Consider the following 25,078-nt stretch of genomic DNA (forward strand, 5'->3'; position numbering starts at 1 on the left):
CCTCCTCAAATCATTGAGACAGATAAACATGATTTATAATTGTGATTACAATATTTTTCTAAATAATTGGGATTATCACTTTAGCCATGATTATGCAGCCCTAACACAAACACACCAGGGTACAACAGACATCCTAAGTGAAATTATGTATTTCGATACTGCTGATATGCTAATGTTCTACATTACTTCACAATCGTGATTTATGATTATACACAAAAAAATCGTGCAGCCCTAGCGCACACAAACATTTTGCACATACATATCCACTGCTTGCCTGCTTGTCTGCTCAACTCAACAAAGACTCATTTTACACACAGGACTTGGACAACATGCCCATGCATGGAGGTCACATATACACCGTTTGAACAGTGAGAGTTAAAAAAAAGTTGTCGACCAAAAGGGATCCTGTGTCTTGGCAGTACCTGTTGATTCCAGTTTATCTGAAGCTGTGCTAAAAACAGTGCAGAGCAGATCCAATCCTGTTGTTCTGATCCTGACTGGAATGTACATTAACAGCCCCACTGTGTGCTGATCCCTTACTGTAAAGATGCCCTCGGCATGACCAGTATTACTGGGGTTAATCTAATAAGATTAAGAGTATGAATTACACCACTGCCCGGGCCCAGCCCTGCCATTGGCAAACACAGCCACCATTGGGTGCAGCGCCATCAGTACAGGATTAGGGGGAAACTGTTGTGAGTGTGTGTGTGTGTGTATGTATGATATGTGTGCATGCCAGGGGCCAGGCCAGGTGGTTGCGGTGTGGGTAGCGGTGGTGTGATCTCCCCCTGGTAGGAAAAGAGGTAAAGGAGGAGTTAGCTTGCCTCATGACTGGCTGACTAAGTGCTGTTGTGGTTTTGACAGCTTACACCATGATAATACTCTGACCAGGGGAGAGATGACACTCTGGGCTTCACTCTAAACTAAAGGACAGGTCATTGTGTTGGAGAATCCTAAATAAAAAGTCTCATCTGGAAGGATCAGAGGGATAGAGAGATCAGCTACCTGATCCCCACAGGTGTGTGTGTGTGTGTGTGTGTGTGTGTGTGTGTGTGTGTGTCATCAGACTCAGATCAGTTTCAGTGGCGCCGCCGTCACAGTGCACACCAAGAAGCTGCGACACATACACCCACACGCACTGACACACACACTCACACACTTTGTTCACAAATAATACATTAACACAGTCTCTCTCTCTGATGCATAGTACAGCTGCCCGCCCCAAAGACTCTCTCCGTGTCTCTTGCTCACACACACACCTCGCTTGATATTCCTTTACAAAAACATGCCTTTCTACGCCTCCTATGGAGTCACCTCTGTAACAATGCAGCTCTGTAAACTCCCCATATTACATTACAATACACACACATGCATGCACACACACACACACACACACACACACACACACACAAACAGCTGCTGAACAGTGCAGGTCAATCCATGCACACCACCACACCCTACTGCGTTCTCAATATGAATCTTGATACCCATTTGAAAATAGAGACCATCAGTGTGTGTGTGTGTGTGTGTGTGTGTTTGTTTTAGGGCTGTTACCTTTTATTTAAAATGTTCAGTTAGGCCTACTTCTAATTTCTTAAAACAAGAGACGTTTGATGACAGAAAACAAAACCTGTAACCCACCTCGCTCAAACCTACCATCATATCCCCAATATGCTTTTTTGGTGCACAAAAAGTTTCCTGTCCTACTTAGATATAAAAAATTTAAATCATAACACTGCAATGGGAGAGTGGTCTGTTTCCTGTAGTAAAACAGCATACTTCCTTGACATCACTCACAGGAATTTTTAAAATGCTTCATGAAGCTGCCTTCTCCAGCAGAATGCACAGCTATTCAATCAACAAAGGTCAAACAAGCCAAAGACACCAGAGGTCTGATATGATAATTTTTCAACTGCCGGAGACAAAGGAATTTCACCTAATATTAATTTTATTTCAAACTAAGTTTTGGGAAAAAGTGCTAACCCTATTTTGTGTGTGTGTGTGTGTGTGTGTGTGTGTGTGTGTGTTTTGAACATTCTTGAATCATGTTTATCCAAGTTGGCCTTAGGTATTAAGAATGTGTGTGTGTGAATGTATGCATGCCTTTGCAAGTCGCTATGAGTGAGTGTGTTCAGGGAAGGCTTGCTGAGATAGTAACTGTTGTGTTTTCCCCTAGTATGTAATGCAACACAGCCGGCAACTATTAACGTTCTAAGCAGGAATGTGGGAGGTCCAAGAATTCCAATAAAAAGCAGCAGTGTGTGTGCATGTGTGTGTGTACTCACACATATGTTCCGCAAAAGCGTTACAATTATCTGTAAACAGTCGTTCATGCGTCCCGTCCTGACACATAGGCCTACCCCATTAGCAACCCTGACCAATAACCAATACTGTCAATGTGGGGTCAGGCTGTGGCTCCAACCAATGGCACCACAGGAAAACTAGGCCCAACTCGCATCCTACTACACAGACACACATACACACATGACCTGAGGACACATTTAGTTCTGCTGTTGTGTTATCAGCGTAAAAAGTGAATTTTAAATGGAGCTCTTTAGTTTTCAACCTCCCGACCATGCAGCTGATCAAACAGGCAGTTCGGGAGGCAGATAATCCATAGGATCCGATGACCAGATTTGAGCTTAATGTGTGGGTCTCGAGGGAGTAGAATGGCCTGATGGCGGCGTTGGACAGCGGTCAGAAGCAGCCGAGCGGTCAAGGGTAACGCTGCCTTGTTGGCTCTGGTCTCTCTGGTCTCCCTGGTCAAGGGCGGCACAGGGCTAATGGTGGGGAGGTCCATTAGTGTCGAGTGGCTGGGCGCATTGTTCCCTTTGGTCACATTCCTGACTAAATACAGACATTTCCACAACTGAAGACCCCTCTACCAGAAGTCATTTGTCAACTTATCACCACAGATGACCATATCAAAACTTTTATGGAGAATTGCTTTGACAAGGCCAAGTGGGACATGCAGCTTCTGCATTGGGTTGTTCTTTTATTTTCTAATAGGGATGTTTTAAATCACTCCATCTTTTATAATAGTGGATAGAATTGAAGGGTTAAATTCCAAAAGACTATTCTGAAAAAATATCTGCTTCCTAAAATGTATTAGTCAATTTTTCATAAATATGATCATATCCTCAAAAGTGTTACCATTTTGTAAGCATGTTGCCTAATAACTTTAGCAGTATTCCATAATAAGTTATATGTTCATGCCAGCCATCAGAATTGACACCTGATACCTAACAGAAGTTGTCAGCTTTTTCAAATGGTAGATAACTCATTTTGGAATGGAACTCATTTGTTTCAGGCTGAAACTATGTTGGCTACGCCTGATCACAGCAGGCCAGTGTCCTATAAACTAGGCTGTAAAACTGTATTGGGATAATGGGAGGTAGTGGTTTTGCTGTGGTCAGCACTGTGAGGGAGTTTTCGCAGATAAGGCTAATCGCTGCGCTTATCATCACGGCGGTGTGTGTTGAGATTGAAAAGCATACACGCACACTCGCACGCAGCCACACACAGGGAAATGGTGAAACTTTCCCTCTCAGTCCCCAACTCATCAGCCACCCTTCTGTTTCATGGCCTGCCACATCATAAAGCAGGGATGTGAGTATGTGTGTGTGTCTAGCTAACTTATAAAACAGCTCTACGACATGTCAATCACTCCTGGCTGCTCTGGGGACTGTGGGGAAGCAGGGAGCTGTATTGCGTTTAAGCACAAAGAAGGGAAAACAATCATCATTAAGCTACTTATTTGAATGACTGATGAAAAATAAGCTGGGATGCCTGCATTTCCCTCCCGACCTCTTTCTTTCTCTCCCTCTCTCTCTCTCATACACACACACACACACACACACACACACACACACACACAAAATGTCTCTCACCCACATGCAGGAGTGCAGTCTCTTCACTTGTCAAAAGCGCCACCAAACTATGAGCTGCTCTGCACCATTATGAGTACAATGAGAGGTCCCGGGCCCCACAAGTCCACACACAATCAGCCCCAGGCCCTGCCCCACTCCCCCCATTGTCCCCTACTCCACACACACACGCACAATGGCCACTCCAGAGCCAGGGGTCCCACCATCCACCTCCGTCACACAAAGACACACACCAGTCCTTATCCAGTCAGAGAGAGAAAAAAAAAGAGAGGTGGCAGAAGAAAAATGGTAACTCTTGGAGAGAGATGGAGGAAAATGAGTGAAAGACACAAAAGTTGGGGAGTAAAGAGTGTGTGTGGCGGGGGTGTTAATGACATATGAGGGAGAGAGAAGAAAGAAAGAAATACAGTAGGCCAATTATTCTTTTGTGTGTGTGTCCTTATCACCAGAGCCTAATCAATCATTAGCACAACCTTTGAGCCACACACAAAGCTGGATATAGGCCTGTGGAACGGTAGAGGAGATAATGCCTACCAATTGCCTATCAGCTGACTAATGCAACCTGTAGAATACAGTTAACCACTAACTAATTCTCTAGACTAAATCAGTTAACAAAATCAGGTAAACAGCACTGATTGGATATAAATAAAAATAAATAGGATACTTTCCAAGGACACAAACACAACACCACCCTGCCTCTGTCTGCAACATCAGATACAGCTATAGCCTGGCCATTTCCTACTTCATCATATCAATTCTCTATCTCAGCAGAAATCCTATCATCTATTCGGACTAATGAAGTGACCGTAGAAAACACAGCGCACAGGAAGTGTCCAATGATGGAGAGAATAGAGGTAGGCTACAGAGATGGAGCATTTTACGGTATAGGACATAATCCTCACCAAGTATCCCAGAGAAGGATGATTACATTTTTATCCTATAGATACGCAGGCACTATTTATATCCTTTTTCATTCAGCAAATGTGCCCTCGCTAAATGAGCCGATCTACACGGGCTAAGGGTTAAAACCAGTGTTCTGATTGCATACACAGCAACAGCAGGACGAGAGATCAAGACAGTGCCAGGGATTAACCAGTTCAATAATTCAACTATTTAAAGGCCCCGTTATAAGATCAGATTTGTTGTTAGATAATGCCCCCCTGACAGAGTAGCAGTGTTTACCAACACTGTTAAATGGTGAACAAGAGGGGTCAGATCACAACACACACTAACCACCAATTACACTCAAGTAACCTATAGCCTAAGCCCAGTCAATATTTAGCACATTCGCTGAACAGATCATAAACATGCACTATCCTCTGCAAAAAACAAACACGCCCCAACTGCATGCAACGAACCCATAACCTAAGCACAATCAATTTTTAGTGCATTCCCAGAACAGCGCACACTATCTGCTACTACACAAACACACAGAAGCACAGAAAAACACACATAGTTTCTTGTAAAAAGGGCTACTTGTGGTGGGACGTGGTGTGATGTCATGGCCCCCTCCTCAGGGCCACTGCAGGGAGGGGGTGTGCAGGAATGTGGTTGAGAGGCGGAATAAGGCTGGGTGTAGCGGGAGTCAGGAGGGGATAGGGTGGGGGAGGGGAGCGGCCCGGAGTGGAAAGGGTCCCACACAGTTTGTCAGCCAGTCAGTCACAGACACATGGCCCTACGCCAAATTCTTACCAGCCACTACTTAGAAAGACATGGCATTGTTCCCATAGGAAAAACAACTTATTCTCATTCCGCACCCAGATAAATATTAAGAGGTACTTGCGTCACTTATGGTCTTAATCCTGTCAAGCATACAGTTTGTTATTGTGCCACTGAAATAATAAATTGCATAGCTGGCATAAATGGTGGTACTTGCACTTCCTCGTTTCTGAAATGAAATGCCCTGGCTTCAAGAGAGGGGAGCAAGAACGAACTTATGCAAGCATTTCAGGAATTACACACATGCACACAGACACACACACACACAGAGCTCAGCTGACTGACTACTGGAAAACCCCCTGGTCTCACTTCACTATGCTGACAGGCCTACCTGGCAAATTTTTGCTACTAGCTTAACATCAGCAAACTCCCTCTGTACCTGGCAAGACCCAATAACCTCAACACCACCACCGGGAGAAGAGAACTCTTCAAGTATCAACACGTCCGTTTCTGTCTCTCTCACTCACGCGCACACACACACGCGCGCGCGCGCAAAAGTGCTTCTAGGTTTTTTCACTGAATTCTGAAAGGTACTGATGGTGAAATTAGGTTGTCAGGGTGACACAGAGGATGTCGCTAGATACACTGTAACAACTGTACAGTAGCTAACCACTTCCTCTTGAACTGGAGTACAGTACTAACCTGCAACAGATTTTCATATCTAATCTAAGCCACGGACCAATGCACTCATGCTAAAAACGGTTCGCACCGTGCGCAATAGGTAGCTATGGCTGATTAACTGTCTGGTTAATTAGCAAAGTTATTATTGTTAGCTTTACCGGCAACGACCACGGCAAGCAAACAGGAAAGACAATGTTGAATAAATCCATAGCAACATTTGCGCAAACTTACCACTGTCTCCAGGTGTTTTCATTCTGTTTTGATAAAAGTAGTTAGCAGGATAGCTAAGAAGCTAAAGTTTGCTAAACTGGATGAATTCCACAAGTTGCTTGCGGAAAGAAAAGTCAGTCTCTGGGCCTCTTCTTCTAGTTCCCAATCTGGGAAACTAGGTAAAGACACGGGACAAACTTTGTTACTGCTTCAACGGCTCTCTTCTCGAGTCACCGCGTTCTCCGCTCTCCGTTTCCCGGCTCTCTGCCAACCGACGGGCTGCTTCCACCGAGTTGAACGGTCGGGACCTCGCTGTTCGCGTCTCGTCCCGTAGCAGCGTTGAATCAGCTCAAGTTGCAGCGGAAAACGGTCAACCGTCCCGACTCGAGCCGAAAACCCTTTCTCTCTTTGCGTGTTTACAAGTACTTTCGCTAACTGTCCGGTCGCTGTTTACTCCGTCTCAATCGCATCTTCGTCGCTGTTTGACATCTCGTTGCCGAAAAGCTCACTTCTTTGATACAATCACAAATTAGAGAGTAACCTCTCTTTCTTTACAGACTTTTTTATTCCTCTACTCACTCACACACTACTCAGCGCTACTCTCTCCTCCCCCCGTGCCTCTCTCCGACCTCGGGGTGTCGTGTTTCGCTCGCTCTCTTCTGCACGGGGCCGCCCACACGGACGGGAGAGGGGGGGGCTAAAGGGGTGGGTCACGCCCACTCACCACGAGCCGGGGCTGGCGTCACTGCAGCACGCGGCGTTGCCTTGGAGACCGCCACAGCCACTGTCGTGGTGACATCACATCCGCGTCCTACGATTCGAGAGAGGCGCGGATGGGCGCGAGTGGCTCGCATCGTCGTGTCCTTTTACGTCAATCACGGGTACCTTTCTAATTAGCCCTTTTCATATCATGATAATTAGATCCGTTGAATTACCCGGTTAAATGTGGCAGCGTGAGTTACTGATTAGTGCTGAAAACAGGAAATTCAAACTCAATTGTCACGGGGTAAAACTGTAGAGCTTATGTCAGTTGGTTTACAATAGGCTACAGGTGCAATGCGTTGCGCTGCATCGCAGTGTAGATTACCGCTAGTGCTTTAGATTTTGGCAGATGTTTCAGAACACACTGAATAGTGACCATTTCTGTTCCTACACTTGGTTATTTGAATTTCTACTGAAATAGGCCACAGATCAGAGACATGTTGACAAGAACTGAAAAATGCCTAGCAGGTCATTTGAATGTGAATATTTCAATATGAATATGCATCCTGTTCTGCTGCCACCCCTCACGTGGAGCGTAAACTTCTTTTCCTCTTTAGTTTCTACCCACTGAAGTGCATCCAACCAACTGTATCTTGCCTAATCTCCCTACACACACACACACTCATCCACACTGACCCACAGCCCCCATCTTATATCAACTGGCCCAGACCTTATGGGAGATGCGGTCATGTCAGAAATGTAAAATCTTTCACTTCATCAAATGTGCTGCATGGCTAGGTTGATTAGTGTGGACCAGAGTCATGCCCAGCCTTGTATCCTGTCACGCTGAACGCTGTGACATTCTGCTTCCTCATGTGCCGCTGATATGAAGCTGTCATGTTGTCAATAAGTGCATGTGAGTGTGTGCGGCGTTGCACATGGCAGGTGAAGTGTATCTCCTCTTTTGCCCCCTTTAACACTGACACCTGGGGCATGGCAGGGACAGCTTGTGTGTGTGTGTGTGGGTCCATGCGTCTCTTTGTGCCCTTGTGTGCATGCACGTGTGTGTGTTCTTGAGCATGTCGTTGCATCAGCGACACACACCATTGCCCTGCCTTGTCAACAGGATAAGACAGTGGTAGTAAAACAAAGTAAACAAAGTCCCCTGACAACAGCAATGTCCCGGCGGTGTGATTTACAAACAGGATTTCTCCTCCCTCCGCTGGCCATTCTCTGACAAGCTCAGGAAACCCACTCTGCTCCGTCTGATAAGAACTGGGGCGAGAGACTGGGAGCCTCTGCGTTGGATGCTGAGCCTCCGCGTTCAGGAAACGCAGAGCGCCATCACGTCCTGTCTTCTCCCATGCAGGAAAAACACTGGACAAGACCGGCGCGTCTTTTTCTCACGCTCAGATTCTAACCTGATAATAGGAGGAGGGGGGGGGAAAAGAGGATTGTGTTATTTCTCATCTTTTCCGTCTATCTGTCTGTGGGTTGTCTCTTGCCTTTGCAGTCATCTGTTTTGGCATTCATCCACTACGTGTCTATCATTTTCCGATCTCTGTATGTCTTGTTGAGTTGAAGAGCTCTTCAGCATCCCCCGTGCTCTAGAGCGGCTGGAGAGATGAGAGTGCATAGGAAGAGAAGAAATCAAAGAGAGGATGAGAGGAGAGGCTCCTGAGGGAGGAGAGAAAACTGACAGACAAGAGTGATTCAGTGATTAAGTATAGGGTGGACAAATAGCTTCTTTTCTTTGATTTTCCTGTGTGTGTATGTGTGTGTGTGTGTGTGTGACTGTGTGAGCACACTCTATTGTAACCCAAGCAGAGGAGATGACATTTACAGACAAATCTACAGCACAGTACATTCTGAACACTGATAAATACAGTGCTTCACTCAACACCCTCTCCCTCTCTCCCACCCCTATACTCCTCCTCCCTCACGCTGTTTATCCACCTCTCTCTCTCTCTCTCTCTCTCTCTCTCTCTCTCTTCTCTGTCTCTGTCTCTCTCTCTCCCACCCCGTGTCCCCCTCTCTCCTTTGCTCCCACTCGGCCAGTGTGTTGGTTGCAGCGCCATCATCTTTCGCCACCTATCCATCCTCCCTCCCTCTCTCTCTCACACCTCTTCCATTCCTCCTCCCGTTCCATCCTCTGCCACCTCTCCATGCCTACATCTCTTTCCCTCCCTCATGTTCCTCCCTCACTTTTTTTTTTCTCCTCAGGTCAGTATTTCAGCTACGCTCTAACAGACTCAAGGCTGGTGGACTGGTGATGAAATATGAATACGTGATTATATTTAGTCTCATTTGGCCATCACCCATTTTATATGGTCGTGATTATTATTTAATAACATTAAAAACTGTTGATAGGCAAAATAATTAAGCTCTATTTGTTATATCCCCACTGATATTTTACCATATTTTCCCAGGGTTGCTTTGATTATGATGAATGTATGTAGGACAGGGTAATGACAGTTTAATGGGAATTTCCCACCTCAGCAGTGCAATTTTCCCGATTTATTTTGTAATTGTCACATGCATTTGGCCACTAAATTGACCTGTCCGGAACTTGTCAAATTAACTTGCTGATGTGTTTGGCAGGAAGAGTTATTTCTCCAATTACAGAAGAGCCTCTTGTTCTTATGGCTGCCCATCTTCCCCAACTCTCTCTCTCTCCCAACCCGCCCTTTTCATCCCCGTCATGCTTTAAGTGACTCTCTCCGTTCCTAATCAGAGTGACAGACAGACGCTCTGGAGAGAAAGACTGAGAGAAAGAAAAGGAGAGCGGAGATTTTGTCACCGGAGTGGGTGGGTGTGGGCCTGGGTGTGGGTGTATCATCCCCAGATATCTTCCCTATAGATGCAACCCCCTTTCCCACACCCTCACCCACCCCCATCCTCTCTCCCCACGTCACCTTCCATGTCCTAAACTCTGTGTGTTGATTTGAGAAGGGAGGACGTACCCAGTGTTGGCAGAAATTGATGTTCCTCGGATAGATCAGCTGCATCAAAGTGAAAGTGACGGTGAAAGCACTGCTCAAGGTTGGCCTCCCTCCTGAGCTTTGTATCTGTACCACACAATCACAGCTGATAAACAAGTAAACGTGCAGAGGCTCAAGAGGGTCAACTCAAACCATACACACTTTCTTCAATGGATGTCAATTTCAAAGCATGCCATCCAGTCAGCACTAATACACACACACACACACTCACACACACCGGTTTCTTCTGGTCTGTGCCTCTACAACACAGATGGCTCGAGTCAGTGTAATTACCGTGGACAATGGGTGTGGTAGCCCACTAACCAGTGTCACCACAGGCAGCGCAGATACACACACACACACACACACACACACACACATACATGCACACACACATGCACACACCCAAACAGAAACATGCACACACACACACACACACAATGCACACATGCATAAACCGATTTCAGCAACCAGTGGAAGGCAGGCAGGATTATGTAGAATTCCTGGACGGGGCGTTAAACAACCAACAGAGGTGTAATATGTACATAGGCTACATGGTGATTCATACTGCTGGTGACGTGAACAAACACACGTACACACACACAGACACACATATGCGCACATGCACACACTCCCTCTCTCTCATAGTCTCTCCTACTTTTCTCTTTCTTTCTCTCATTCAGTTATTCCTTTTTAAGAGAGCTGTGATTATCTTCAACTCGATTTCTAATGAATGATCTTACATAATCAAGTTTAGAAGGTATTGTATGAAAATGGCTGCAAAGTTAAACCCTTGTTCAGCTTTAGTTCCTCATGTGGAGGACCTTGAACGAGGAGAAAAAGGTTTAGCTTCTTATGTGACAGTGAAAGGAGAGGGGAAGATGGCTTGGTAGACTAAAAGGCATCGAGGGAGAGAGAGCAGACCGGATGAAAGAAAAAGCTGGCAGCTGAAAGGACAACAAGTGAAGTAGGGTGGCGGTTAATGCCCCCCCCCCCCCCCCCCCGAAAAGACAGGAGCAAAACTTGAAGCTCGGAGAAGGAGAGAGAGAGTGAGAGAGGAAGAGAGAGCAAAGCTGTAGAGAACAAGGAGTGAGGAGTGGGAGAGAGAGAGCGAGAGAGAGGGAATAAGAGAGTCAATGGGTTCTTTGTCATCAAAGAACTTGTTTATTTTCAAGCTTGCCAGTCCAACCGTCAGGAGACACAGCCAGACATCTCTCTCCCTCTCTCCCGCTCTCTCTCTCTCTCTCCCTACATACCCTTTGTAGGGGGTCAGATTTTTAACAACTCTTCAAATCACCGTGAAACAATTTGCTGTGGGTCTGTCCATGCGCTTGTGTGTCAGTCAACATTGTCAACTTCTCCATTAATATTTTGCTATGTGAAAAAATAGAATTCCCCACCATCTAGTTAAGACAGCTATCCTCTGTCCACGTCCTCTCTCTCTCTCTCTCTCTCTCTCTCTCAGTCTCTCTCTCTCCCCCAGCTGGTATTCGCACATGAGTAATGGGATTACCACAGCGAGTGGTGCGGTGGAGGAGGGAAGGAAGGGGGAGAGGAGAGGAGGAGGGGGGTGACGATGGAGGACAAGTGAGACAGAGGAAGAGGGGGATCAGCGGGAGGGCAGAGATGGCAGCAAGAGGTCCACCTGGAAGAATGAGACAAATGTGGGATGTTCAAGTGGTAAACCGGGGATCTATCTACACTTACTCTGACATTTGACATTTTACATATATACACATTCCATGCACGTCTGCACACACACATAGAAACTCTGTGTTAATGTTGTGACTTCTTCATGACAGCTCCAATTTGCACCAATGATTTTTCAGATTCAGGGCCACTTAAAGAAACCCAGCGTGACTTACTATTTTCATCAGCGAGGCCCTAGACAGAAAAACCACACTCTCTTTCTGTTGGATTACCATGGCAATGAGGGAGCTATTCAAGAACAAAAAGCTCCTTTTGCGGTGGGTAAAGTATGGAAAAAGCAAGCGGCGAGTGCCCATATGAAAGTGGGGTGGTGGGAGCTGGAAAGAGAGGGTAATGTGAGAGCGGGTGAAAGGCACGGAGAATGTGTGTTATATTAAACCAATGTCTGGCAGGGTGTCAAGCCTGTAATATATACAGAGAGCGAGAGAGAGGAAAGGGGAGGAAGAGTAAAGGAAGGGAGATCGGTTCATTTAGCCACAGGGACATGACATTGATGGACGGGCCGGGGGGGAAGGAGCGAGGGAGGGAAAGGAAGAATGTAACCTGTTCGGATGAGGGGGATTTGGAGAGTGGCAGAACGTGAGCGAGGCAGAGAGGGTGTTAAGGAGGGTGCAGGAGTCAGGCAGGAAAGGAGAGAGAGGTATGCCTGGCCGTGTGACAGTAGCTATATTGAGCACAGCGTGTGTGTTGACACTGTCTCCTGTATCTCACTGAGGAACAAACTCTTCCTATTGGCACAGTGCACAGCTTCCCCTTCTCTCACCCCCCCCCCCCCCCCCCCCACCACCACCACCACCACCACCCCCCTCTCTCCTTCACTCCCTTCTAACCCCTCACTGACCAAAGTGCACTCTTCCCCTCCGTCCCCTCTATCCTTTCCTCCCTTTACCTTTCAGCGAATATAATCAGCCGCCCTCACTGCTCCATCTCTCACTTTATATCACCCGTTTCCACTCGGAACAGTCACCGTGTTCTCTTCTCCTCCTATACATTTCTCTCTTCTTCCTCTCTCTCCCACATTCCTCCCAAATTCACTCTCTTGCAGTCCAAATATTCCTGTCTCTCCTCCCCTCTCTCCCCCATATGTGTCATAGCAAGTCCAGAATTAGATTAGGTTGCTGGATCACTCCCGCTCTCTTGTGTGTGTGTGTGTGTGTGTGTGTGTGTGTATGTGTGTGTGTGTGTGTGTATGTGTGCTCCCTCTTGCATATATGTGCAGAAGAGGTCTGGGTCAGATCCAGTAAGAGCCCCAGTTTCTCCTCCCTCTCTCATCCCCAATTAGTCATCCTCACGCCGGGCTAAAGCGGGGTCACTCACCCCCTCTTCAACACTACAGCCAGGCCCAGGCTGGTTCACCCAGAGATGCCTGGCCACCAGCCACCCCCTCCCCCCCGCCCAATACCACACGCTCATCACATACTGAGAATAGCCCTCAGCCCGGGACATATGCCCCTCCAGCCACATAACACCCCAAGGCTTGTTTCAAACATGAATTCACATGTTCAACAGTGGGGCGTGGGGGACGCAATGGCACATGACGTCCGGCGGAATAGTCACGCACCTATTCCAGTGATACTCGGGGATATTTTTACCACCAACTTTTTAAATAATCCAAAAAAACATAACCGTCACACCCTCTCACTGACACATTCTGAGCAATCACACCAGCTCATAAATAACGCGGGTACACGTCGCCCCTCCGTCCCCTAGAGCAGACCCCGTCTCCTTGGCCATGGCACCCTCAGTGCCTCCACCCCGCCCCCCCCCTACCCAGCCCATCAGCTGGGCATGGAGACAGCAGGCCTGTGGGTGGTTCAGCTATGTGTCATGCATTACATGCCAGTGCAGGGGAGGAGGACTGACACAGAGCATGTGTTACACTTGCTCAGTTTGATGTGCTCTGCCCTCGCACAGGCACCACTGTGGGTGGCATAGCTATGTGTCATAATCATCATCATCATCGCTTTGCTTTGTCGGATCCCTCTTCATATGTGTGTGTCTGCATGCGTGTGTGATTGTTTTGAGTTGCTATAGGTCCCCTGTGGAAGTGCCGTGCAATGGGTTCATTCACAGTGTGGGTGCTGTTATACAGTAGCACTGATTCATTTCTTTGACTTGTGTGTGCTATTGTGCATTGTGGAGTTTGACGGCTCATGTTCTACCTTGTGTGAATGCTCAACTAAATGTCTGCACCTTGCCTACTCCTGGGATGTATTGTGTGCACAGTATAAAGACAGTATACCTCTTTAGAGAATATAGACAGTTGAATAAACCATGTTGTGGGATGAGCGGAGGCTACAAAACATTATCGTGGGTGTTTAACCATAATGCTGTGTGCATGAATTGTGCGTAACTTCATATAGAAAGGACAAAAGTTTCTGTTAAATGACCTTGGCTTGTCATTCCATTTCATTTTTTAATGCCAGGCTCACAGTATTTGAAATTTTCATTGTATGCAGCCTGTTTGGTTGAAATCCCATTAGTCAACACTGAACCAGTGGAAACAAAATGCTCAGTGGATACAGTGGGTGTCATTGTCAACTCCTGTCTAAAATGTGTAAAGAAAGTCCAACACATAGTCTTACTTGCAACTGGAACATTGTACTGAAAAGAAAGATATGTTTCTGTTAGGTGGATAGCAGGAAACTAAGTAGCCCCCAAATGAAGAGTTCGCACAGTCAAAACATTATGGTCGCATGTCCCCAACAATACTCACATGTACAAAGGTCCCACTGTTTTATTGTTAACCTCTGTAAAAAAAAATAAAAAAATTTTGCAGTCAAATCGGTCTGCTTACTGTCGAGGTGCTCAACGTGTGAAGTTAGTGAGGAAAGTGAAAGTCATCTGTAAAGCGGTGGAGAACAGTAGAGAGGAGCCATGAGTGCTGTGAAGGGTTTCTCTGGGCAGTGGGAGCTCTGAGTGATGTGTCATGCCGGGGCGGACGGCATCCCTGCTGTGCCCACTCTTGGCGTCTGTGTGTGTTTCTGTGTGTCTTTCAGATCCCATAGGACTCTGTTGTGATGAAGGAGTGGAGGAGGCACTTGCACTAAATGACTGTCACGTCCTTATCTCTCCCCTGCGCTCTGATGTTAATTTCCATGGAGTGTCTGCAGCCTGCCTTCATTCATTCTTTTGGCAGTTTATTGACAAGGTGAAGGCAGAGAGAATGACAGAAAAGATAACAAGACGAGGATAAGAGAACAGAGGAGCTTAAACATGCGACATAACCACAGTCTCTTACTGCGGCATATTTATGTGATGCTGATTACCTCATTGTCCTAACTTCACCCTGAAGCATTAAAATTGTTTTCAAACGCTCCCCTTTTCAAAGAGAGCTCTTGTTGAATAGATGGCAGAAAGTCAAAGACAGCAGGAAAAAACAGGACAAACAGCAGAGCAGAAAATGAGAGCTGATTCGCACTGATGGGTTAAGAAGCAACGCTTGCTTCAGAAACTTGTGGCTTTATTTGTTTGTGTGTATTCAGTAACCACATGCTGAATTGACTGAACAACACGACACTGGCAAGACAAGGTCAAATCAATCTTTCAGCTATTCAAAGAAGCTGTTAAATGAATAGAAGTAAATCGACCTATTTTCTGTATATTATCTGTTGAAACATTAAGTGGTAAGTTTCTGTAGTTTCCCGCTATAGTATGACACATGTAGACAAAGTGAAAAAATTAGCCTCCATAGTTTTGCCATTGTCAGTAGAATGAATACAAAGACATGTCCTTGTCTCAGTCGCATTCAAGTATACAGAGACGTATATTCTTTTGGGCTATACTATACATAAAACTACAACTGCTTAAGTGTGCTTGAGTCCTACATTTTTTGGATAATGTTAGTTTTTAGAGTTTGTCAGTCTTTTTACTATGGAGTATTTGGAGTATTTTTTTTTTTTATTCCAAGAAAATTAACTCCTTATCTTATTTGAGTGCGATTTATTTCCATACCCCAGAGTTGTGAGGAGCATGAGTAGTTTATAGCAGCACACCTGTAATTGATGGTAAAATTTACAATAAAAATGAAATTCTGGACACTGGCATAATTGATACTTTTAAGATAAGATAAGATAAGATAAGATAATTTAAGATAAGATAAGATAAGATAAGATAAAATAGTACTTTATTGATCCCCTTGGGGAAATTCAGGAACAGAATCAGGAAAGGAATTTTTGTTGACTTGTTTGTTGACCTGTCTAGAGAGAGGTCATCCACAAATCTGGGCCTGAGAATTAACAATTGAATTATTTGCAGGGACTAAAAATAATCACTATATAATCAGTGGGAAGATAATTTTGGAATGTGCATAAGATCTTAATGTTTTTTGCTCTCAAACATCCTACAGCACTTTTTGGTGAGCTACTGTCACCTGAATAATTTTCTAAGTACTGTATTTTCACTCTCGAGTAGACACATTTGAGTAGAATTTAATTAAAGTAGAAGTAGGCCTTCAATTTGAGTAAAATAATACTCTTTCCGCCTCTGGCTTCTGCAGAGGGTAGGAGGTCGACGGGCGAGGCAGCAGTAGATTATTCTGACACACATAACAGAGATATACAACACTGTAGCCTGCACAACGAGACACACACACCGCTGCTCAGGGAAACCAGATCTGTCTAGCGGCACCTCACCACTGGCACTGTCTCTCACTGGCACCAAGACACGCACACGAGCGCACGCACACACAGACATACACACACACACACACACTGGCAGTGTTCCTGGTTAAAGTGACAGCTGGCATTCTGTGTTCCCGTACCACTGACATAGTGAGGCCCTTCTCTTAGCCAATTCTACCTTTACTGGGGCTCTTCCAAACTCAATAGAATTACTACTGTGTTAACTGACTCCCCACCTAACCAGATATGTAGCTCTCCAGTTACCAGCTTCATGCCATAGTCTGGTTTTCCAGTCATGCAGAGAGACTTTAAGCATCCTGATGTCAAACGTTTAGTGCCCTGACAATGGCATGCCGAGGGTTTTGCCCATCAGTGCCGCAGCAAATGATTTGTTCCTTGCTATAATAAGAATCTGTACACTAACTAGTGAAACCATGACAATGTGACTGTAACATAGCAACAACATTTGATTCAAGAATAACAATATAAAAAACTTGAGAATATATAATTTTGGAATGAAACAGAGATGAGAAAACCAGCATTTGAAAATAATAACACCTCTTCCAAAATGATAATTTGAAAAAACATATTAAAACAAATTAAAGTATAATAGGTAATTTAAGTCCTTGGGTGACAAAATTCTGTTATTAAGTTACAGACTGAATCCTCTAGAGATATCGCATTATAAATTTCAGGCATTCATTTTTTTTTTCTTCTCCAAAATGGATATATAACATTTTGGAATAGAACATTTCCAATATTAGTTGTTTATGTGACAAACAGCAATGCAGATTTACCCAAGTCACCCTGGTGATAGGATAACATGCTCACCGCCGCCGTCCGTGACTCAACATGGAGGTGGGTGTCTGAAAGCTGTCACACTTACACACTCCAGCATCCTACCTAATCATCCACCTACTGTACCACACAGCAGGGGGGAGGTGGGGGGGGGGGGGGGGGGGGGGGGGAGACAGACTGAAGGAGAGAGAGTCAACAAGAGAGAGCGATGAGCCAGGAGAGAGGGGAACAATGTGGAAAGAGAGAGATAAACAAATGAACAAAACAGTCTGACAGATAGACAAACACACACACACACACACACTCTTAGGGATTAGGAAGGAGGGTGGAAGAAGGCCAAAGGCATGCAATGTTGTTTGTCAATGAGCAGATGTCCCCTGACTCAGTTGATATAAAAAAAAATGGAGGGAGAGAGAGAGAGAGAGCGAGGAATAAAGATGATCTGACTCCTCTTCCCCCCGCCCCCCCACCCCCCCCCCCCCCGCCAGGCCTGCTGGGTGAGAACTTCTCTGAGGGTGTGGTGACACAGGATGAGACTTTCAGTAGCCTTCGCCTACATCTGTTTCTCTCACTGAGAACAGCTGGTTATCTCAACCATTTCTATCACAGCTTTCCATATCTTGACGGCCCAAGGTTTTGAGCGAGGAAGGTGGGGGGGTTCAAAGAGCAAAAAGCATTTAGATCTGCTTGTGGGACAGGGGTTCAAGAAGGTTTGGACTCAACAGTGGTTCACCTCTCAGTCTGGTTTGGTAAGGTGTCAAGAGATAGTCAGTCTTGCAGCGCCCTCTTGTGGTCAAATGGTAGCATGACATGTTGAGTTTGAGTTCCTGTTTCAGAGATGAGAGGGTTTTTCCTAACCAAGTGAAACCTGCGTTCAGCTCAGACAAGATGAAACTCAAAAATAGATGGGGAACGTACAGAAATGACAAGCAAAGGCAGCAGAAAAAGACAAGAGGCCAGGATCATCTGTACAGTTTTTTGTCTCCTGTTTTATTTGGATGAATGAAACACTTTCAGTTACAAAAATGACTTAAAATGAACAACACTGTACAATGAACAAGCAGAGTTATTTTTCTTCTTTTTTTTTGGTTTTCAAGATAAATACACTAAAAGGCTAACTTGCTACCACAAGGGAGAAGGGAGAGACAAAAAGGGGGGGGGGGGAAGGGGGGGGCTGCTCACAGGATGGAAGACACAAAGGGAAGAGTGAAGAATGACACATACTCACACACACACACACACACCCACACACACACACACCCACACGCACACAGACAACACGGAAAACAAGTTGACTGTTGTAACCGGGGCAATGAGCCGCATGTACTAGGAAGTTGGCAAACAGTACGTTACAGTTGACAGTACAAGTCATGTGTGTGTGGAGGCTTATTGTCCCAAGAACAAGGAATCTTTTTGTGTTTTTTGCAAATTGCTCCAGGGAAACCACGCCTTCCCTTCTTCCCAGCAGCCCTCCCCTCTACAGGTGGAAATGTAATTCAGTAGCTCCCTCCCTCTTTAAAAGTTGGCAATGAGAGAAAATCCCTTTCCAGAGAAAACCTCAAACTCCCCAGGGAAACGCCTTTGTTAATGTTTGACAAAAGTCCCCTTGCTCTCCCTCTCTCTCTCTCTCTCTCTCACACACACACATAGACAAACAGACAGGGGCAAGGGTCAGACAGGTAGACAGTTAGGACCAAACATCAGGGTAAACCAAATGAAGGGGGGCTGATGGGAGTAAAGCAGTACTCTGGCAGCACGAGCAGAAAGGACAAGAACTTAAGAAGGATCAGAACAGCTACAGAGATACCAAGAGAAACTTCATTATCATCATCATCATCATCATCATCATCATCATCGTCGCCGTCGTCATCATCATCTTCATCATCATGATCATCATAATTACGAGAAGCTTAAGGTTATTTTCCAATGACAAATACTTAAAAATATACATTTCATCATCATCATCATCATTATCATCATCTTAATTATCATCATTATTATCATTATTATTATTTCCCTTTGGATAGCTGAGGTTAGCGCTTCACAGACCGGCTCGCTAGGTGACAGGGGACTGAGAGAACAGACAGGAGGGATGGATAGGAAAAGGAGAGAAAGAGAGGGGGATGCAGTGGAGGGTTTGTGTTGAAGAGAAGGTCAAGGTAGAGCTCTTTGGTTTTATTCTTTAACATCTGACTCACTTTGCTGTCTGGCTTGAGAACCTTTGGACTAAAGCTGTATTGTAAAAGAGACAGAAAGAAGAAAGGGATGAAAGAGAGAGAGAGAGCGTGTGTATGTGTGGATGAGAGTGGGCGGAGGAATAAATATCAGCTTCTTTGTTTTCGTTTTCGTTGCTCGGCTCCCCGCGTCTCTCGCTCTCCAACAATTACATCTCTCACGCCTAGATGTCCACAGATATTTGTCACCCAACTATTTCTCCTCGTCTCGACATCGGTTCAAAGTGAAATAAATGAGTCCAATCATGGATTCTTACTTATTTGGACACAGTTGTAAGGGTACATCTCTTGAGTCTACGAGGAATTCAGTCATATACATAATCAATGTTCTCGCCCTCAGAGAGTATGCAATTGTGTGGAGAAGTGGAAATGCTAGATAAGTCATCCTCGTGGGTTAGGGTTGCTGACATAAGCCATTTTGGCAGAAAGTGGAGTTTCTGAATAGACACTTGGGTGGACATCAGGGTTTTAGGGAGCGTGTACAGTGCTGAGTCCCAGAGCAGGGCATTGACTTTGGTATCATTCTCTAAGGGGGTATCCCCACCACAGAGACCAGCACCTTACACCCAGTCCCTAAGACCCTAAGGCCCACAGAGAAGCGCCTCGTCAGAAACACAGAGGCTTGACACAGCTCCGCTTCCACTTCATCAGCGCAGATCCACCGCAAACAGCCGAGAGAGACGGAGGGGGCGAAACAAGAAAAACTGACTCTCGGGAAGAAGGGAGATAGTTTGGTCACACGCACACCTCTCCCTTCGACTTCCACTGGCGCTCAACACACATCGAGTCGTGAGAAGTGTCTGGATGTGTCACCTAGCAACCTCAGTCTCAGCCGTTTCCCCGGTCTCCTGCCCTGCAGCGCTCCCTGCTACACATGCACATCATCTGGTCAATATGCCCCCTCATCTGTGTGGCATTTGCCACCAAAGGTAATAAAAACCTAAAGGCGAGCAGGGGCTTGGTGACCTTTGTAATAAAGCTTTGTGTTGAACAGAGGAATAAAGTTGCTCCAAGACACTGATCTGGAAGCCGTTTTCGAACTTCAGCGGATTTGGAGAGGTTTGCACTGATCCTAGATCTGTGTCGAAGAGCAGCTTTAACCCCCGCAGTCCATGTTTGACAGGGAGGGAGCAATAAGGGCCAGGTGTGAGGAGAAGGCTGTGTTCAAAGCTCAACACAGACAGCGGGGGGGTGTTTTCCAGGGGGACAAGGCGTGTGTGTGTAGACCGGAGCACGAACCAGTAAGGCCCTTTGACCTAATCCGGCGCCTTCTGAATCCAATGGAGAAAAATAAACCGTGATCTCCTTCCTGGTCTGTCACCTCCTTGATCAATCCCAAAACCTCTGTGTTTACCCCATTAGGACAACGACCTTTGACCTTTTGCTTTGGCCCAGCCTTACTCTGTCTGCTCCCGGTCACACTAGCACATTGTCCACACGTACCGTCCCGGTACCCCGATCCCCACTTGAACCCCGCATTTTAAAGCATTCATCTATTTGGTTTATCATCAAAGAATATGAGGTATATGATGAACTATCTCTCTTTTACATCCTACAGTGGATGAGGAAAGCAAGTTAAAAACCAACTCATAGAAAAGTGGAAGAAAACAGAAAGCACAGAGAACAGAAAAAAGAGACAGAGACAAAGTGGGAGGTGTGAGGGTAATTTAAGGTTCAGAATCCAAAATCACCCTCTCTCCCTTGCCTCCCTCTTTCCCTCTGCCACGTAAAAAAAAGCTCTAGCCTTTGCCCCAGTTGATCTTCTCACTCTTTTGTTTTTTTGGTTGTGTAGCTGTAAAGCTTTCAGTGTGTTCTCCCTGTGGAGAAAATATAGAGGACAGAAGCAGCACTGTGTCTCAAAAGAACAGCCCAAATGCTACAAGTCAGGCAGTTCTCCACACATGGATATTTGTTTTCTTAGTAGAAGTCAAATTTCAACTTCAACTATTTCCCCTTGTTATTAGGAGAAATAAATGCATGTTTACGTCCAGAAAGCGCGTATGAACCAAAAACATGACAACCTTCCAAATTCTGACTCTCATTCATTTTCTACCTTGCAGAGTCCTGTTATCCTAATAGATGCTAGACTGTTAGTAAAGTCACGAGATGCTCTCATCCACACAGCGCTGCCCCTTTCCCCCCGTGAGCTGCACCCTCCCCTTTAAGAGGAGAGCGCTCTCAATGAGGAAGAGAATATCTTTTACGGCCAACCATCCAGTCAGCCGTATCCTCTAAAGGCCCTACAAGGACCCTGTGGTTGCATTTATGGTATTATTTGGTTTTGAAGAAGTGAGAAAGGACTTTAGCGGGGGGGGGGGGGGGCAAAAAAAAATTCCATCACAAATATATCCCCAAATATATTCCCCAGTAAAAAAAGCACCTCTAGAAATAAATTAACAAATAAATAGCAAGAAGAAAAGATAACACGAACAAATCAACCAACCCTACCCTGAATAAATAGTACAATCAAAGTCTAAATCATCTCGATAAGGGAAATAAAAAGTCCAAAGAGAGATAGTTAAAATTTTTGGTCTAAAATCAAGTCATTATCATCAATGTTTTTTAAGATCTTTTTCTCAAAGTTCTTTTTTGTAAGTTTTTTTCTTTTAATACATTAGCGATAAGTAAGCAGTAGAACATAGATCTTTTTTCTACAAAATCTATAGAAGCACTAACAGATACATTCCGTCTAAGAGTCAATGTGGAGAAAAGGTTTCACCTTTAAGGTTCGAACCCCACATCTAAAGTTTGGTTCATGGACGATTCTCGTGTGTCAACTGTATTCCGGTGTGGATCAAACCAAAATATTCTTTGGATACATTTAGTCCAACTCTCAACCGTCAACTTGACTGAGGCCGGTGCTGTGTGTGTAATCATGTAGAAGTGTGTGTTACTTTGCCGTCTGCGGGGTCAAAATTCATGACAGGACATCATTTAAGACCCTACTCTATTTTTTTTTCGATTTGGCCTCCCATAAACACTTACATACAGAAAAACACACATATACACCTCAGACAAATTGACTCTAACCTATTTCTGAGCCCCCATGCAGACGCAGGAAGGGCAGTTAGATCATCTGTTATGTTCCATTCTACCTTTTTTTTTGGTTTGGTTCGATATTTGGTTTGGTGTTTTAAGGTTTGCTTTTCAACTCTTGTTTTTGGCTTTTTGTGTGTCTTTTTTCTGCCAAGACAGTCTGTTTCTTTATCTAATAAAAATCTGGAAGCTAAATTTTCACAGTATTTTTCCAACCACCTGATAAAAATCTCTAGCACGACTACGAAAAAAATAAGGAGCTCTTGTAGTAAGTAAGCGAGTACGTTATTCCAAATGAGTATAAGCACTAAAGTACAGTACATAAAACGGCATCAAGAGACACAGCAGAGATAAAACAATCAGAACCAACCAACAGAAAAATAAAAACAGATTTAGAAGATTCAGTTCAGTGAGGTCATTTGCGTTTAGCTCCATCCAGGACCAGAGAGCTGAGCTGGAGAGAGAGGCAGAGGAGGGGAGGGATGATCAGTCCTTCTATCTGCCCGCCTGTCTGTCTGCCTGTCTGTCCATCCCTCCATCTATCCATGCTACACAGTTTCAGAGTGGGCCGACCGCTGCAGCCCTAAGCTAACAGACAGACAACAAGACAGACAGAGAGATGCAAGGGCTCCACTCCTGTCGAAACCTGCACTTTGTCCTCCTCCCCTCCTCCCTCCAGCCGTATTTGGTTGGGGTTCTTTTTGGTTTGCTTCTGTCATTCCTTGGGTTGTTTTTTTGGTTTGGGTTTATTTTTGGTATCCTCTTACAAAAGTGTGACGCCTGCTCCCCTCACTACAGCGTGTCCCTCCTTTGCCCCTCCCAGCACACACGCGCACGGGGGGGGGGGGGGGGGGGCGTACCCCCTTTTCTGGGGGCTTCAGAGTAAGGATCAGTCCCCTAATAAAGCTTCCCCCATGGGTGTTAGGAAGGGTCAGGCGGAGGGGATTAAACCAGGGGCTTTCAATGGTAAAGTCGAGTTCTGTTCTCAGCCCCCGTGTCTTATTATGTTCGTATGTCTTGGCTTGACTCTCTCTCAGAAGAGCGCAGCCTTGTGAATGCTTTGGTTTCCAACGAGAATTAATGGCAGTCTGAGGTGGAAAATGACAGTGAAATGTGATTGATGGAGTGATGATGAAAACACACATATATCAGTAAACATGTCTAGACAGACAGGTGTTGGGGCATCTATGCTGATTGGCGAGGCAGGAATGAGAGCCATCTGTGACTAAACTCGTCTTTATTGACTTGTTTAGCCTTCAGCCTCAACGGTTATTACTTTAAATCTCCAATCACGGCCCCATTTCATACTTTTCAAATGGTCGCCACTCTTAACAAACAGCATTTAGGTGTGTGAAGTTTCCAGGGCATGTTTATTTAACCATGGAGTCACTGATAATGGGTTATTTTAAGAGTGAAGAAAGGGTGGTCTGATGAAGAGCACGGAGCTCCAAATGTCACATGTATAGGTCTTAATAAATTCATACACCTTTGGAGCAACTTGCTGTGTGCGGACTCTACTTTTGTTCTATTCTTTGCATTGCATTCTTGGCACCTGGTCGAGATTGAGATGTGCACGTTTTTTTACTCTGCTCACTTGAAGAGTGAGACCTTACAAGTCAGGTTACAACTGTCCCTCCTTTGCGTTTCTTCATCTCAGTTCTCGAAGAATAGCTACAATAGAAGCATGATGCACCACAAAGATGGCTGCGTATGATGAAGACAATGATGATGACACTGATGATGAGTCGAACTTCAAAGCTAACACTGAAAAGCTGCAACAATAAATAGGAACAGGATTGTATAATGAAACTAATAAATAACGGGAAAAAAACCAACTAGAATTTATGAAGTGTAAAAAATAGATGCTGAATAACACAAGCCTCTGCTGAAGAAATATGAATAAAAAAAGAAGGCGAGAGAAAAGCTATTGTACGCTCTTAGAACCAGAGGTAGGTAAAGAGACTAGATGCATGAAGTCATTGAGATACAGTAGTACTGGCAGGTGTGGCAGGCAGCCACCCTCACTCATACATGAGGAGGAGCTCTTGGCTCATTCAGTAACAATCCTTTACAAAACTATGCAAAATATCTAACATGAGAACCTATGACAGACACATGAACTGGGACAGACAAGATGAGTCGATGGCGGGATGGATCGGCTGTTGATGTCTGTATGTGTGTGTGTGTGTGTGTGTGAGTAGCAGTAGCAGTAGAGTCCTGGTCCTGGATAGCTTCAGTATTTACACGTCCTTTGAATAAAGCTTTTCTCTCCGTATTTTTGGTTTTTGGTATTTGGGATTTTGGTATGGTTGTCGTTTTTTTTGTCATTGTGTGTTCCTCCTCCTCCTCCTCAGGTAAATTTTTGGTTTAAACTCATCCTCCCTACTCCTCTTCCTTCAGACCCGCAGCTTTTCGAAAAAACAAAAACAAAACACAAACACAGTCCTCCTCTCCACTTTTTGTCCTTGCCGCCATTCCCTCGTCACATAGTAAAGTTATCTTTTGTCATTTTTGGTTTATGCATTTCGACACGTATCTCTGCCCTCTCTTCCGTCTCT

At 45.1% G+C, this 25,078-nt stretch overlaps 1 protein-coding gene across 1 annotated transcript in view; it reads right to left on the reverse strand.

The window, feature by feature from the left end:
* The window catches only part of erfl3 (Ets2 repressor factor like 3), a 45,459-nt gene extending 38,408 nt beyond the window's left edge, over window positions 1-7,051 (reverse strand). The window contains exon 1 of the mRNA XM_071908634.2: window positions 6,459-7,051. Within this exon, the coding sequence (XP_071764735.2) occupies window positions 6,459-6,480 (22 nt within the window). The 5' untranslated portion in view covers window positions 6,481-7,051. The remainder of the gene's footprint in view (window positions 1-6,458) is intronic.
* Window positions 7,052-25,078: the final 18,027 nt, after the last annotated feature.

Source organism: Centroberyx gerrardi, chromosome 12 (assembly GCF_048128805.1).
Source record: "Centroberyx gerrardi isolate f3 chromosome 12, fCenGer3.hap1.cur.20231027, whole genome shotgun sequence".
In the NCBI taxonomy this organism is placed as follows: domain Eukaryota; kingdom Metazoa; phylum Chordata; class Actinopteri; order Beryciformes; family Berycidae; genus Centroberyx; species Centroberyx gerrardi.